General features: G+C 40.9%; 1 protein-coding gene across 1 annotated transcript in view; it reads left to right on the top strand.

Annotated features, from left to right (window-relative positions):
* LOC124545524 (fatty acyl-CoA reductase 1-like) overlaps positions 1 to 18,097 on the top strand; it is a 78,620-nt gene that overhangs the window by 38,260 nt on the left and 22,263 nt on the right. The window contains exon 2 of the mRNA XM_047124472.1: positions 6,186 to 6,422. Within this exon, the coding sequence (XP_046980428.1) occupies positions 6,201 to 6,422 (222 nt within the window). The 5' untranslated portion in view covers positions 6,186 to 6,200. The remainder of the gene's footprint in view (positions 1 to 6,185; positions 6,423 to 18,097) is intronic.

The raw sequence follows: 18,097 nt of genomic DNA, 5'->3' as shown, positions 1-18,097 counted from the left end.
TTTACACAATCATTTTACATTCCGTAAGGAATAACAAGTTTATAAGTATGATACATGTAAGTATTAATAAATGGGAGATTTTTACGGTTTCCTTTAGCACTACACCTGAGTATATTATCTTCTGTTTTCTACTTCCTTACTTGGTTTCAGGTGGAAGATTGTGATTTTCCATTCTTTTTTTGACTTGTATTTATTGAACTACAGAACCTACACATTTGTACAAAATTTAAAAATCGCATAGGAATATCAAAATAGTAAGGATCTGTACAGTTTAAGCTTATTATAATTGTATCGATACAGATGCATAACCTAACGTTAAAAAAATCAGGACAAGACACCAAGTGTAGCCGTAAAACAGTAAAACAGGAAACAATTCATCCACAATTGAGGAATATACACACATCATGAAATCGAAGTACTGATGTAACCACTGTTAGCGAAAGGAATGTATAAACATGGGCGGCATAGCTGTATAACATCAAATATGTACTTTTGTGTTTGGATATCTTCGTGAAACACAACTGGTATTCATACTGGGAGGGTCACTTTCATCTTCACAAGATGATTGCATTGTCGCTGTTCTTGGAAAAACTGCAATAAAATGAGTTGTTCACATCTCCTCCTTTTTTTCCTGACATTCGCAAAGAGTATTATCCATGTACCTATGCAGTGTAAAGCGGGAAATAGCTGAACCATGGCTGGTAATCAATCTACCTTGGTAATTATCGACTTCCTGCTCGCCTGGTGTTCTCGATTCCTGAAAGAGTTTCTGATTACTGTTTGAATCTTTGAGAAAAGCTGGACATTGTGTCAGAATGAAAGATGTTACTCGTATGCCCATTACTTATCGCTATTTTTTCAGCCACACCTTGCCACAGGAGGGTGGTAGGCTGCTCTTCATTACAGAGCCAGCTGCTTTGGTCTCCCTCATCACCGGATCCACGGTGCTGTTGTAGCCAAGACGCGTGTAATTGTTTTGTTCTGTAGTTTTCCCTTAAAATGTTGAGGATTTGGATGTTCATTTTACGATCCCACTTCGGATTTTCGACTGATTGTCTAACCTACCCTACATCATTATATGCTGTCGAGCTAACTGAATTATTAGAATATCGTGTTTGCAACTACATGCAGTTACAATTTTGCTTGAAATATGAGGGTTATTTGCTGCAGATGATGTTTGATTTTTCCTCTGCACTGGTTGTTACCACTGTTTCCATGTTTCATTGAATGATTCAGCCGGCCGGTGTGGCCGTGCGGTTCTAGACGCTTCAGTCTGGAACCGCGTGACCGCTACGGTCGCAGGTTCGAATCCTGCCTCGGGCATGGATGTGTGTGATGTCCTTAGGTTAGTTAGGTTTAAGTAGTTCTAAGTCCTAGGGGACTGATGACCACAGATATTAAGTCCCATAGTGCTCAGAGCCCCTTTGAGCCCTTTGAATGATTCCTTGTTGTAAAAATATTGATTAGGTTCTTACATTATAAGGTCTTGAATGAATTAAATATTTTAGATTTTCCTTATTTCCATGATTTTTGTTCTGCTAGAAATAGATTCCTCGATGTTCAACATAATCTATTATGCCAAATTTTGTTCTCTCCACAACATACATAGCCTAAGCGTCTTGCATACAAATCCAGAACGTAACTGCTTCTTAGAAGTATTGTATGGCGACGTCCGACGGTAGATGTTGCAGAATAACTCAATGACTCACAACATATAAATTTGTCACGTGACATCATTTCACACAGTGAGTCCCAGTTCTGTCATAACTATTTGTGTGAAATTCCAAACTGCAATGTTTTCTCGTGGCGAGCTGCAGCGTTACGAACCTTTAAGTTCTCAAAACAGCTGTGTAGAAGGTAAAAGTGATAGTATTGTTGCAACAGGCATTATGGCGGTGAACGTAACAGTACGCGGCTGATACTTGTCGGAAAATGGCACTACAGCAAAATTCAAGTTTTGCGAGTCCTCCAGCGTTTGTGGCCGAGAATTCTCCACCCCACAAAGCGAAAATTGTGCAAGAGTTTCTGCACAGCAGATGGATCGCTGTGCTGGGTCAGGGAGCGCATTCGCCGGATTTGGCCCCGCCCGACTTCTGGTTTTTTTCCGAACTGGAAGATGGCAATGGAAAGACACCATTCCGTTAGCGACATCCAAGAAAACTGTACTGCGATATGATATGCATTTAAAAAAAGAGGCAAGTGACTGTTTCAAAACATTATTGAATTATTTCTGCTACGTTTTGATTCGGGGGAAACTACTTTGAAAAAATATTAATTTTCTGAACATAAACAGAGATCTTTATTTTTCATAGTGACAGTCCTACCGAAACTGGGAGACACTGTGTACTCATAGCAGTTAGATTACATTCCTCCATGTAGTTGTTGTTGTGGTCTTCAGTACAGAAACTGGTTTGATGTAGCTCTCCGTGTTACTCTATCCTGTCCAAGCTTCTTCATCTCCAAGTACCTACTGAAACCTACGTCCTTCTGAATCTAGTTAATGTATTGATCTCTTGGTCTCCCTCTACGGCTTTACCCTCCACGCTGCCCTCCAAAACTAAATTGTTGATTCCTTGATGCCTACCCACCGATCCTTTCTTCTAGTCGAGGTGTGCCACAAATTACTCTTCTCTCTAATTCCATTCAGTACCTCCTCATTACTTACGTGATCTACCCATCTAATCTTCATCATTCTCTGTAGCACCACATTTTGAAAGCTTCTATTCCCTTCTTGTCCAAACTTTTTATTGGCCATGTTTCTCTTCCATACATGGCTGCACCCCATACAAATACTTTCAGAAATAACTTCTTGACACTGAAATGTATACTCGATGTTAAAAACTTCTCTTCTTCAGAAACCCTTTCCTTGCCATTGCCAATCTACATTTTGTATCCTCTCAACTCCGACCATCATCAGTTATTTTGCTCCCCAAATAGCACAACTCATCTACTACTTTGTCTCATTTTCTAATCTAATTCCCTCAGCATCGCCCGATTTAATTCGACTACATCCCATTATCCTCGTTTCGATTTTGTGGATGTTTGTTTTATATCCTCCTTTCAAGACACTGTCCACTCCGTTCAACTGTTCTTCCAGATCCTTTGCTGTCTCTGACAGAATTACAATGACACTGGCAAACCTCAAAATTTTTGTTTCTTGTCCATGGATTTTAATTCCTACTCCCAGTTTTTCTTTTGTTTCCTTTACTGATTGCTCTATATATAGATTGAATAACATCGGGGAAAGGCTACAACCCTGTCTCGCTCCCTTCCCAACAACTACTTCCCTATCATGCCATTCCACTCTTATAACTGCCATCTGGTTTCTGTACAAATTTTAAATAGCCTTTCGCTCCCTGTATTTTACCCCTGCCACCTTCAGAATTTGAAAGAGAATATTCCAGTCAACATTGTCAAAAGCTTTCTCTAAGCCTATAAATTCCGTAACGTAGGTTTGCCTTTCCTTAATCTATCTTCTAAGATACGACGTAGGATCAGTATTGCCTAACGTGTTCCAACTTTTCTATGGAATCCAAACTGATCTTCCCCGAGTTTGGCTTCTACCAGTTTTTCCAGTCATCTGTAAGGAATTCGTGTTAGTAGTTTGCAGCCGTGATTTATTAAACAGATAGTTCGGTAATTTTCACACATGTCAACCCCTGCTTTTTTTAGGATTGGAATTATCATATTCTTCTTTAAGTCTGACGGCATTTCGCCTTTCTCATACATCTTGCTCAGCAGATGGAAGAGTTCTGTCATGGTTGCCTCTCCCAGGGCTATCAGTGGTTCTAATGAAATGTTATTTACTCCTGGGGCCTTGCTTCGACGTAGATCTTTAATGCTCTGTCAAACTCTTCCCGCAGTATCATATGTCCCATTTCATCTTCATCTATGTCCTCTTCCATCTCCATAACATTGCTCTCAAATATGTCGCCCTTGTATAGACCCTCTGTGTACTCCTTCCATCTTTCTGCTTTCCTTTCTTTACTTAGTACTGGTTTTGCATCTGAGTTCTTAATATTCATGCAAGTGGTTCTCTTTTCTCCAATGGTCTCTTTAGCTATCATGAGGGTAGTATCTATCTTACTCCTAGTAATATGCACCTCTACATCCTTACATCTATCCTCTAGCCATCCCTTCCTAGCCGTTTTGCACTTCCTGTCGATCTCATTTTTGTATTCCTTTTGTCTGCTTCATTTAGTGCATTTTTGTATTTTCTCCCTTCATCAGTTAAATTCAGTATCTCTTCTGTTACCCAAGAATTTCTACTAGCCCTCGCCTTTTAACTTACTTGATCCTCTGCTGCCTTCACTATATCCTCTCTCAAAGCTACCCATTTTTCTTCTATGATATTTCTTTCCCAAGTTCTTGTCAATCGTTCCCTAAACCTCTAACTGAAACTCTCTACAACCTCTGGTTCTTTCCGTTTTTCGAGAGCCCAGCTACTTAACTTCCCGCCTTTTTGCAGTTTCCTCAGTTTTAACCTACAGTTCATAACCAATAGATTGTGATCAGAGTCTACATCTGCCCCTTTCCTCCATATAAGTTATTATACCTCTTATTACAACTATATATTGTTAACGTTGTAAATAATAATTCTGACCTCGGTTGTCCAAATACAGCATTCTACCGAGTAGTTTATGAACATATTTCAGTTTTATTTCCTTTGTATGAACAGCAGTGAGCAATTATAATTTCTTGTTATTAATAAAACTGTTGGTAATAATGTTACATTTTGCAATTTTACAAAATAAATGTTGTCTGATACTTGACATAATACATTCAATGGAAAGCTCATTTTAAAATAGAACAAAATATTAAATAATAAGTAGTGGTCAAATCTAGTCATGAAAAGTAATTATTATTAGCTTATAGGGATATAAGTGGCTTCTAATTTTATCCATTGAAGCCACAAAATGAGTCCATGGTCATATTGTGACACTTTATTTTACAGGCCTTTCTTCATCGCACAAACATTTAGTACCACGTTCGGGTACTGCCATCTTCAGATCTGTTACAAACGAAAACAGGGAGTAACCAACTAAATACAACTTTGTATGTAAAGGAAAGTAAACAGTCAGCTGTTACTTCTCTAACAACATCTCTCTAAAGATATTTTTGAATCAAAATAAATTTAAACAGTGCCCAGTCCTATCATAATTATAATACATTTGTTGAGTACTAAAAACAGATTATGAAATTAAAATTATGTCCAAATTTGTGAGCCTCTCGACTTACTGTCGCTTCTGCAGTAAAACTAGAACGACGCAGTCGTTGTTGTGATAAGTAAGAAAGCATATTCGTTGCAGCTCTCCACCCCAGTCTATCCTATGCAGACCCCTTCACCTCTGCCCAACTACTGTAGCCCACGTCCGCTTGAAGCTGCTTAATATATCGAAGACTTGATCTCAGTCTACAAATTTTGCACTAATCCCCCTGCCCTATCTTCGCCGCTTTACCAAACTGACTATTTCTTGACAGCTCAGAGTGAGTTGTATCAACCAATACCCAATTTCAGTCAACTTAAAGGAATCTTGTCGCCACTTAGATGCAATACCTACTCATTAGCTACTCCATCCAAACACGTATTCAGTGCTTGCCCATTTATTTTTTTGTCAGAAACATTTCTCCTTCTTCTGCCAGCGAATATTTAATTTTTTTAGTGCTTCGACCATGATCAATTATTTTAGTGTCCAAACAGCAAAATAATCTACTAATTTTAGTCACCCATTTCCGCATTTAATTTCATCTCATAGCCTAATTTAATTCGACTACAGACCATGGCTTGTCTTTTACTTTTGTTAGCATTCATATTATATCTTTCTTGCAAGACACTGTTCACTCCTTTTCACTTCTCTTAGAGGTACTTAGCTGTCTCTGACAGAATAACCAAACCATACAGAAATCTGAAACTTCTTTGATCTTTTCACTGATTTTCCAAACTTCTCCTTGGTTTCTGCTCTGTGTTCCAGTTGAATAAAGCTGGGGATAACCTAAAACCTTTCGTCACTGCCTTCTCAACTACTGCTCCCCTTTCATGTCCTTTGAAATTTATAATTGCAATGTAGCTTCTGTGCAAGTAGAGAACAAACTTTCCCTGATGTATTTTAATTCTACAACCTTCAGAACTTCAGATAATGTATTCAGGTTTGTAGCTTTTCCTGATACCATGTCCTCATTTACAGGAAACAAAATATCCAATGGTTTCTCTGGGAAGAGAGGATGTGCGTTCAGGTCCCCGAGTGCCGCAGTGGTACGGCGGCCATTCGGTGCTGGTGACGGGGGCCACCAGTTTCCTGGGGATGACCATCGTGGAGAAGCTGCTGCGATCCTGCCCTGACATTGGCACTATCTACATGCTGGCGAGACCCAAGCGTGGACTGGACCCCCAAGAGAGGTTGGAAGACTATGTGTCCAATGTGGTGAGTGTCCCTGCTTTTCCGATGTACTAAGCAGGTGAACCAAAACGCTATGACCACTACCCAGTGGAATACTGATGTTTCAGTATTTACATGGCGCTGTGGGAACATGACGGATTATGGAAGTTTAAGAGGCTGAATATAGATAAATGGCAGAGTACAATCCTGGTGCAAGCACAAATCACTGAACACACTGTCTAGGTACATTGTTTAACATGGTGCCCTACTGTAGACATCCACCATGTTTCCTGTGTCGACCCAACGAAATAGTCAATTACGATTATGATGGGCACAGGATCACCGAGATTGCACCGTGAAGCAATGGAAGCGTGTTACCTAGTTTGGTGACTCACATTTATCGTTACAGCAGGTCGATAGTCAGGGCCAGATACGCCACTATCTTGAAGCATAGCTGTTAATAACATGTACCATGCCTCATATGCAGCCTGGTAGGGGAGTTCTATGCTCTGGGGGACGTTCACCTAAACTTACTCAGGGTCTTTGGTGATAATGTAGACCATAGTGACAGCTGTCGACAACGTGAACATTGCTGCGAACCGCCTGGATCCCTTCATGCTTGATGTCTTCCCTGGGGAGATGACATCTGCCAGCAATCACATCAGAAGGTCAGAATCGCGTTACAGCGGGTATATGGGCATCATAGTGAATCCATGTTGATGTTGAGGCCACCAAAGCCGCCAGATATTAATGCAATAATGCACGTGAGACATATGTAGGACACTATTGGGTGCTAGCTAAGTGCCCACAAAACACCGGCCCATAATTTGTAGAGATTACGATGCCTGTGCATAGGTATCTGGTCCCACATATCTTCAGAAACCTACCAAGAATTTGCAGAATCCAGCTCTCACTGAAATGCTGCTGTATTGCATTCCAAAGGTGATTCAGTACGCTATTAAGACGGTGGTCATAATGTTTCGCCTCTTTATTGTACCTTGTGCAGTAGTGCTCGGGCGGACGACACTAATATATGCCAGGATCGTCGTTTCAGGATGATGGGCAGGATGAGTGCCTGCTACCAGTTGCTCAGTGATCGTAGACCAGAAACGTACTATTAGCAACATCGTAAAAATACAAGTGATAAATTTCCCACAAAATGATAGTGCACTATACTTTTTAAATCGGCCCAATCCTACATCTTAAAACATATTGCAATCTGCGCATGGCTTGTACGGGGATGATTTGTTCTAGCTGTTGTATTGTCTTCCAGTTACTATCCACTCCCTTATATTTCCGGGTTGGCGCCGGCAATGATGGTACAAGAGTTATGTGTACCTGAAATGTACAGACAAGCCCCGACATGTCTGACTGTCATATGAATAGGATGCTGTATTTGAGAAACGAGGTGAGGAATTTCTTTGTTTCTCCGTTCATGGTGTGTATGCTCATCAACATTACCCAATGGCCTATTTGGTAATCAACTGCCCTTGCACTGTACTGTCCCACTTGTTCGTGACATTATAGGGTCTTTGTCTTTGCTTTCTACACCTATTTCCATACCTTCTGCAACGTGCTTGTGAAGGGCTTCACATGCTCTGAATTCATCCCCACTCTAAACTTACTTAACATGGATAATGGTGGCATTTTATGGACGCATACTGATTAATATGATCATAGGCCTGGTCTTTTCCTACTAATACGATGTGATGCCTTATGGTAACAAGATGTCCCAGTTGTTTTCATGGCTATTCACATAGTGACTTGAAGTTTTTCTTATTGTCCTAAGCACTGGCTCTGTTCCTTCACTAGCCTGTAAATATCCAGTGCTTCTCCTCAATTTAGCAATGTGCGGTAGGTGACAAAGCTGTTTCACCAGTTCTAACATAAAATTGGTGCTATGATTTGTAATTAATTTTTCTGGAACACTGAGCTTCAGAAATAAATTTTTTACTACTGCCTGTGTCGCTGTGTTGGGTTGCTGATTTGGGATAGCTTCTAGCCCCACGTAGGCTGAAAGCCAATCTGTAATGATCACTACATAGCGATTCTTTGCCAGAATTTTCTCAAAATACCCCAAGATGTCCATACCAATCATTTCGAATATCTTATTAGCTACAGGTAATCTCTACAGTGGAATACAATGATGACTCAGTACAGGTCAGTATGCACATGGTTCACAGTTTTTCACATGCTGCTTGACATCCTGTTTGCGCATATGCTACCAGTAGTGATTAGCTACCTGCCGTTCCGCAGTTCGTTGACCCCCCCCCCCCCCCCCATGTCCTGATAACATGTGGTCATGTGCCTTTCTCAGTACACCCTCATGCACCATGGCTCGCAATGTTGTCTATGTTTTGTCTTCTTAGATAACACACAGTTGTCCACAATGTACTGTGTGTGCATTGGAAATAGGTTACGTTCCTTGTCAGCTTGCACTGCCTTCCACTCCACAATGGTGTGACCCTCTGTCTTTAACATACCAACCTTCCTATTGAGGCCATTCTGGTGATTCCTACTAGGTTTATAAATCACTTGAAATTTAATTCAGTTACGTTTAGTGCATAATGCATTAATGGATCCTTCAACCACAATAACCATTGTAACTCGTGTGATCTGTTATCACTTTAATATCTTACCATAGAAATAACATTAGATGTATGTCATGCCATATATGAGACTTTGTGTTTTCCTCTCCATGGCAGAATCGCTCCTCCTTGCTTTCTTTAACTTCTTTGGCATCGGTAAGTTCCAACCAGTTTATTCCTTGACAATATGCAGCGCATAGCACGATTATTAGCAACACAAAAAAAACTAACGCTGAATTAGTTCTAAAAATTCTTTCATATTCTGAATGCACCACGCATTTTGATGTCTAGTGGAACAGTACTAATTTTTTCAAAGAAGGAATGAGACAGCAAATTGTTTCTGAATATTTTTTGACAAATTTTCTGCAGGATTATAAAATCCTGAATGGTCGTCACTTATCAACAGTTTATCCAAAGGCCATCTTGAGTAATCACATGTTTTTAATATTGCAGTTCTTGTAATGTGAGGTGAAACCTCTATGAAGTTAGTGTCAGTTGCGCCATGTACATTCACTTCAAAACTTCCCTTAACCATAGCTCAAGCTTCTCCACATTTTTTTAGAAAAAACAGCCCTGTCATCGAAATGTACCATAGACTTCCTTGGTTTTAAACCTCATAAAATCCTTTCCAGGAAATGCTGTAATGTGCCAGGCAAATTTCTAAACCCAAACAGCGTCAAATGATATTAATACTGTCCCGAGTGAACTGTAAACGCCGGTTTCTGCTGGTCTTCCAGTACTACTTCTAACTGATAGTAACCACTCCAGAGATATATGATAGAAAATAACTTGCATTGCGGCAAATTTTCTAAGGAATCTGTTATATTTGGTATTGGACACAAATCTGTAACTGTAAAATTAAGATATCTACAGCCACAGCAAAAATTATAAGCTTTTCTTACACCCATACCGTTTCTCACGCCAACCGCCGTGGGTGCTCCTGAAGGACCTATACTTTTTCAATGATGTTGTCCTTTAACTGTTGGTTAACCACCTCCTCCACCACTGGTTGTAGGTGATGAGGCACAAAATATGATATACAGTACTCTGCTGATCCATTTCCTGTTGTTATTGTGTATTGCATCACTGGAAATTCTTGCAAAGAACCACAAGGGTTAAACAGGTCCTCAAGCTCTAACAATGATTTCGTCTCTAATTTTTCCATAGCCCTACGTGTATGTAGACCCACAGCCACTTCTAATTTTTGGGGGATGTGCTCAACGTTTTAGAACCATGTATTTTGTAATTTTATTTGAAACGGGAAACAAATGCATTTTAATGTTGTGTATACAGGCTGTTTTGCATATTGAATTCACAGCTTTCAAAGGATGTGTATGTAAGTTATCCAGGTTATTAAAATAATAGTAAGAAACGTTTATTAAAGACATAGTCGAATGGAGCTTGCTGCACACAAATATGTGAATGATAAGATATTACAGGGTTACAGAATTACACTGTGAGATAAACAACAGAAATGCACAAATGTGCGAAACTAGCTAATAGCAAAAGAAAGAAAGACAGCGTTTATTTCAAAAATAAAAATATCGTACAAATGAAAATGAATTCTCTCAAGCACTTGTTCAGTAGAAAAGAAACCATGATTAGTCAATATTTTGTTTATTGAGCTGGAACATAATGTACCACAGCTGATCCTCTGACTAACAACCCAGCTTTGTATCTGCCAACAGGTTGTCCACAAACGCTAACACGTTCTCTGCTGCCTTAACTGAAAAAGGACCAACTAAGCTAACGAATAACGTCTAGATTGGATACTGATAAACTGGGCAATGATCTGTCCTATTACGAAGGGGTGCATAAGCACGTCTGTGTTATCTGCGATTAATTGTGCTATTTACTCCAAACAGACCCTACAGCTTCCTGAGTGACAACCACCTGTTCCCCTGACTTAATCACTGTAAAACCCGTATGTGTAACAAAAGGACATAAACAGGGAAGCTTAATCCTAATGTCACCTCATACAACAAAACACTCCTTAATATATTCTCCTGTCATGCAAACTCATTGCATTCATTGGCATAACGCTCTGGCCTTCTAGTTTTGAAAAAGATCACTGAATAGGACTGAACGCAGGGGACACTTTGTTCCAACAAATTACACGGTGTACACCTAACTGGACACGTAGAAGCCGATGTTTCTCTCATGTTACCCCTACATTCGCCCAAGTCAGTGCCTAAGCTCACCTTGACGGAACCAACTTTTAAACCAACTCATTTATGTGTGGCACTGTTGAAAATCCAAAGGATGTAAAACATCAGAAAAAAAGTTGTCTTCTCTTGCTACGCTGCGATGACGATGCTGCATCTAGACCCATGACGCTCGATGTTTCTGATTTACTTCTGACACCATTCGTAATAGTGTTTGGGCTGGCAGAGGAAGATAGTCCTCACAGATAGTGTGCAGAACGTGTACTATCAGCTTCCCGGCGGTCATGAAATCCGAAATGGTCTATAAACAACAGATCTACTTATTAAAAAGCTTGTGCACAATCTGGTGGCGATGACTGAACAGCGAGCATTAATCTCAGGCAGTGATGGGCGCCTCAGCAAAGCACTTGGTCAAGTGAAGGGCTTGCACCTGACGAGGACGGCCGGCCGGGGTGGCCGAGCGGTTCTAGGCGCTACAGTCTGGAACCGCGCGACCGCTACGGTCGCAGGTTCGAATCCTGCCTCGGGCATGGATGTGTGTGCTGTTCTTAGGTTAGTCAGGTTTAAGTAGTTCTAAGTTCTAGGGGACTGATGACCTCAGAAGTTAAGTCCCATAGTGCTCAGAGCCATTTGAACCATTTTGACGAGGACGCAACCAAGCCAAATTACTGACACAGCAGAAGGCGCGCCCTTGCCAACGTTAGCCCTGCATTCATGTGGGCAGCAGAAGTGGGTGTACATCTAGCAAGCTATGCCACAACAATGAAGGGCTAGGCATTTGGGTAGCACAATTATCCCAAATCCTGGACACCTGGACGCCCATCAGAAGTGAGACGAGGACGCCCAGAAGGTGGAACCTTCTTCTATAGCTGCCATTCGAGCCCAGGAAGCAGTACACTTGATCGCCCACTGCTTGAATGCTGCTCACTGGTGTGGGATCTGTATCAGATAGGGTTGATAGAAGAGATAGAGAAGATCCGAAGGAGAGCAGCGCGCTTCGTTACAGGATCATTTAGCAATCGCGAAAGCGTTACGGAGATGATAGATAAACTGCAGTGGAAGACTCTGCAAGAGAGACGCTCAATAGCTTGGTACGGGCTTTTGTTGAAATTTCGAGAACATACTTTCACCGAGGAGTCAAGCAGTATATTGCTCCCTCCTTCGTATATCTCGCAAAGAAACCATGAGGATAAAATCAGAGAGATTAAAGCCCACACAGAGGCATACCGACAATCTTTCTTTCCACGAACAATACGAGACTGGAATAGAACGGAGAACTGATAGAGGTACGCAAGGTAACCTCCGCCACACACCGTCAGGTGGCTTGCGGAGTATGGATGTAGATGGAGAGACCGACTGCTAAAGTGGAGTAGGCGGCGACTGGGGACGAGATGCAGCTAGGCCGGAGTGATCAGTACTTACAGGAACTTGACCTGGCTTTATTATGATCCGGCGTCACTTTTGTAAACGAAGACGCCATAGGAGCTCAGCACTGGGCCCCAGCATGGGGTGATTCAAGTTACCACTACAGAGGCCTGACCATCATGCCATACTGCAACAACGATGTTACAGCCTTGGCAGACAGCTGAGTAGCCTGCTTAATGTGGGTTGTGCAATCTGGATGGAGCGATGTTGGCGCCACATTTGAGATTGTTATCCTCTACCTTCACCGTATTATGACGAAACTGGCTTTTGCTGTGCGCTGTGAGTGGCGGAATTTGCATTAATCGTACCCATTGTGGGCATAACCTGTGCAATGTGGTATCATAGGTAGGATATGTATCTTACAACTACTATAAATGACAACAGCGACGGTACAAGCATAGTCAACGGCATTCCAAAAGCAGTACTTACATTAGAACACCGATCTGAGCCACACTTGACTGGTGAACAGTGACGGGAGTGCCGATAATCAATGCTTGATTTTTCCTCGCTGCCACTGATGATGAATGTCAGGTGTTTTATTGGTGAAATATCTAGTGGGCAGGCACAGCTGGACCAAACGGACGACAACATCACAAATATGTTCGTTTTGAACAAAGTTTGGAATGAAGTGACGGTTAAATTGCAAACAACATGTATGTGAAAACGTTGAAACCTGGTGGTAGTCAAAGGAAGGCTGGGTTCAGTTACGATTGTGGATGGGGCCGTAATCAGGTACTATTGGTTGCCTTTTACAATTACATACAATTAATTTTAAATGAGTAATTCTAGACTCAGAAATAAGTAAAAAAAATACCACAAGATATTAATGAAGGAATAAACAACAGTGTAAATAATAGTGTTTTCAGTGAGCTACAATTTAGCTAATCGCCATTAAATACAGTTACAACAGATAATATTTTAAAAGCAAGCCACTGTGATCTGGGCAGAAGGCCTTACACGCCAGGAATAGCAATAAATTAAGACAAATTACAAATTACAGGTATTGAAATATTAAAGGCAAGTCACCACAAACACAGCAGACGGCATCAGACGCCAGTAATGGCAGTAAATAAGGTTCTAAATGTTTACTGCGTACATACAAATACCAAATTAGAATTTTAAGGCAAACGACCACAATCACGGCTGAAGGTCTTACACTCCAAGAATGGCAATAAATTAAAAATTGTTTAAGAACTCACAAGATGGTAACTCAGACTAGTGGCAGTGTAACGAATGACTAATGATAATCTTGCTGAAGCTACCTGACGTCTGATAAACCAAATGAAGTGATGGAACAATACGCCAAAACCAGAAGCTGCGGTCTGCACTGCATCCCCAAAACTGTGCTTAGAGTGCCCAGAACGAGAAAGGAATCACTACCACAAGAGTAAAACCATCATCAACAGGTCCCCAGGGCAGGAAACTGGACCGTTAGCGGCCAACATGCAAGAAAAAATTACCGCTAGTTGAACTCAAGAAATTGTATCAAGTTCAACGCACTAAATAGTAATAAGAAGTCGAGGAAAGTTAATCAGTTACGCCTTCCCCAAGCACTTCATTCGTTGCTCTTCGCCTCGGCGACACTACGATCAGCAACACGAACAGAATTCAGTGGAGAATCGCGAGATATCACAATGGTGGAGGTTTTTCTACTTGGATTGAAATGCACTCATCTTAAAGCTTGCTGGATCCGCTTTATGACGAGGTCGTGCACCCTCGTGACCACAGCCCTTCCATCCGGCAGTCCATGCGTGCCGCCAGCGGTCCCGGCGTGTTTCGCACAGCGCGGACCTGGCTCCTCTTGAGTCCCCAACCGGACTGGCCCAATCACAGGACCCGGAAAAACAACGACGTCGCCCCGAAGATAGAGCAACAGTTACTACATATCGATAACCGCCGCGGCTGCAACTAGCAGATAGGCAACGCTTGCGAAACCGAGTAGCGCCAGTCAATGTGAGAAGAAAACAGACAACTGCAACAATGCCAACTAAACGATACCGTCTGGCCTCCAACAGAAGGCAACGCGAGCCGCAGCACGGCGCGAACGTTTCTAGGAATTGTAATCTGAACTGTATGATACTGAGAAAGATACGTTCCAAGAGATTTGGAATATTTGTTGCCCATTAATTGTCAGACGCTTTGGTTTGAAGTTTGTTTTCACTGTAAGATAGTGTTCAATATCTCATTTGTTAATTTCTGAGTAATGCAGTGAGCAAATCTCTTTAACTACATCATCAGCCACATTTACGGATTTTGTAAGGTGCGGAGCAATTGTAGCACATTTGATAAACTTACACAAGAGTTTTCTAGAAGATATTGGCTAGTGAAATCACACAAATTTAATAAAGCATATTATAAGCGTTCAAGGTTGTGATAGGAATGTGGAGATTGTAAGATCCTATCGTGAGGAATTGTTAAGTAAATTTAAATATACAGCAGGTCATTTAAATGATGGTTTGAAATTAAATGAACTTTAAGAGAAATTATCGTACCAAGTTAGAATTTAAGTCAGTGGTGGACTATGCGGAAGTGTGGAAGAATTTTTGAATCAAGTGGAATGAGCTGAATCTATCTGCAGAGAAATTTAGTAGTACAAACTTAAATTAAAGTAGTAACCTCTTCATCCTTAGTTTCTTAAAGAATAAAACTCGAGCGTATAAAACGAAACGCTTGGTTATAAATGCTTTAATGTGCTAAATATTTGACGCTAAGCCTGTAAAATCTTTAGGGTGGAAGACTCAAAACCCTAATTATGTTGGTTTCGTTACTTGGGCACTGTTTCCAAACTGCTGCACATTGGTCGCTCCCTTGGCTTTGACATATTCTGTTAACTAAACATAGTTTTTCATAGAACTGAAAAATTCAGAAAAAATCCCATATTTAAAGATAAAGCCGACGTCGATGACCACAGGACATAGTACTTTCGTTTGTGTGTTTTAATCGTCATTATTTTCATTAAGGCTCGTTGCCTGTTTCCATGTCTTTGATCCATGCTTTTTTACTTAAGATACAGTTCGGTAGAACTAAACACGTACCTTTTATGAACTGAAATTGGCAGTAGTACATTAGACAGTCTTCGAGCGGCGCTTACAATCCAGAAAAATCGTGCAGGTTCTTCAAAGTTTGCCGGCCGGTGTGGCCGAGCGGTTGTAGGCGCTTCAGTTTGCAACCGCGCAGCTGCTACGGTCTCTGGTTCCAATCCTGCCGCCGGCATGGATGTGTGTGATGTCCTTAGGTTAGTTAGGTTTAAGTAGTTCTAAATCTAGGGGACTGATGACCTCAGATGGTAAGTCCCATGGTGCTTAGAGCCATTTGAACCATTCTTCAAAGTTTACGTCGTCATATCTCTCCAACTACGTGTCACACAGTGATACAATTTCGTAAATGCATTTAGGTGTATTTGCAAATTGTGTTGCGAATAACCGGCCGGTGTGGCCGTGCGGTTCTAAGCGCTTTAGTTTGGAACCGCGTGACCACTACGGTTGCAGGTTCGAATCCTGCCTCGGGCATGGATGTGTGTGATGTCCGTAGGTTAGTTAGGTTTAAGTAGTTCTAAGTTCTAGGGGACTGATGACCTCCGAAGTTAAGTCCCATATTGCTCAGAGGCATTTGAACCATTTGTTGCGAATAGAGTTGGTGGTACAGAGCACTCTATAAAAACGTCATACCTGAAGTTAAAGTGGAACTGCACAAACAGCGAAAATGTCGTAAGCGATAACCCTTTTCTTCCTTTCATTATTTTCTGATGGGTGTTAGGAGTAAAATTATCAAATATCTGACGAATATAGTCTGGGTAACTTGCGCACCATGAGTTACACGTTCATCATACCGATACAATCATTCCAATCACGTTGATTTATTTCAAATAAATTGTTACCAATGTTAAAAATTTCTTTCCAGCAATTTTACTTGGAAGCAATGCGCAGATAAGCAAGTCTTCTTCATATGAACATTTATTTAGATTCACACAGTTACCAGGAAGATGGCCAGTGCAGCAACATAAGTCGACTCTTCTATCTGCAAGACGAATTATTTGGGGTAAGGCGGTCAGCTAGTTCTAGTTTCATGCGGGCTGGATTCTGATGTCTCACCAAGGAACACGGTCAGTATTATAAACTTTCCTTGTTCTCTACTGAAAAAGTATCTTTCGAAACTGATACAGCAGAAACATGTTCTTCAGATTTTTCATGTGCTATGACTGCCACAGATGGTTTTATTAAATTCTCAGTGACAGTGTGTGCTTAGCCCGTTTGAGCAATGCGATAGCTGACCAAATATTATGCCTCCACGAATTTTTCATTTACATTATTGGTCACAGAGCCATACATTTTTCCTTCTTAATAGTTGGTGTTTTTATGTATAATAAGCTCTTCATTATTTTCTTAGGATTCGGTGAGTATAATGCCAAATTTCGGTCTCCTTAGCAGATACCATGGAAGTATGTTTCACGTTTAAGAAAGCAGCATGAAAGATCTTGTTTTCTTCTCGAGTAGGTATTGAATGTCCATCCTAGGTATGAAGATATGTTTTTGGCTGCTTTTGCGGGAGAGAAAACTTATCATCTCATTCCTTAATCTAGTTTCTGTAATTCTGAAGTAGAACTTTCCAGCTACTGACAGTGGTGGAATGCCTCTGTAGTTCCTCCACTCATTGTAACCCCCTCTTCCCTAAATATTGGACTACCACTCTTGAACGGTATTCTTTCTCTTCCACTGTTTTAAATAGCAGTTCACTTGGAAAAAATTTAATCGTTTGTACTTTGATGCCAGGTTTTTTAAAAAAGTTTCTTAATAATGATCTTCTTATAGCCTGGTTTGATTAAGTTTGGACATAAAACGCTGCCGTCCTGCACACATATATTTCTGCCAAGGAGTTCGATTCCATTGCACTGGTTTAATAAATCGTGAAGTAACTAAATTTGACGATAATTCATTTACTATGCAGTGGTTAACTTAATCGTTCTTTGTAAAGCGTAGGAGCACTCCATCTCCATGGAGTTCTTAGCTTTTCTGGAACGGTTCTCGGAATATGACATGTTCAAGAAAGGAAAAATGGCATAGAGGACACTACTACGATAAATTCTAGAGTGCATGACAACCGATTTCAAACGAAATCAGAGACGTTCTGCTAGGATTATACCATTTATCTGCGCTACACAGTTTCACAGAGCAACAGTCGCGGCGTTCATTTGTGAATACAATGCACGTTTCATTTGGTACATTGCGCAGAAGTATCTGTGTAGTACGCTAGTGGGGAGGGTGTCCCTGTCATGTTCGCGGGGGCCTCGAATTTGTGCATCGACATATGTTGTGGGGGTTGTAGTGATCTTGAAATGTAGCTCGGCATGTGGTTTTCGTTTAGATTAATCAATGTCCGTTGCTAATCTTAGACACCATAATACGTGAATGAGAGAAATACATTATGAGTGTAAAGGTACAAGTGAGGTTAAGCAAATCGGCATTGAAAGTGCTGAAGATTCTCCTTTTTTGGTGAAGTAATTTACACACTTCTCTTGTCACGCAGCAACTGCATGGTGATAATA

This window comes from Schistocerca americana, chromosome 8, assembly GCF_021461395.2.
Source record: "Schistocerca americana isolate TAMUIC-IGC-003095 chromosome 8, iqSchAmer2.1, whole genome shotgun sequence".
NCBI classification, from domain to species: Eukaryota; Metazoa; Arthropoda; class Insecta; order Orthoptera; family Acrididae; genus Schistocerca; species Schistocerca americana.
Note: the sequence above shows the minus strand (reverse complement) of the source record. Positions and strands in the feature narration are given on the sequence as shown.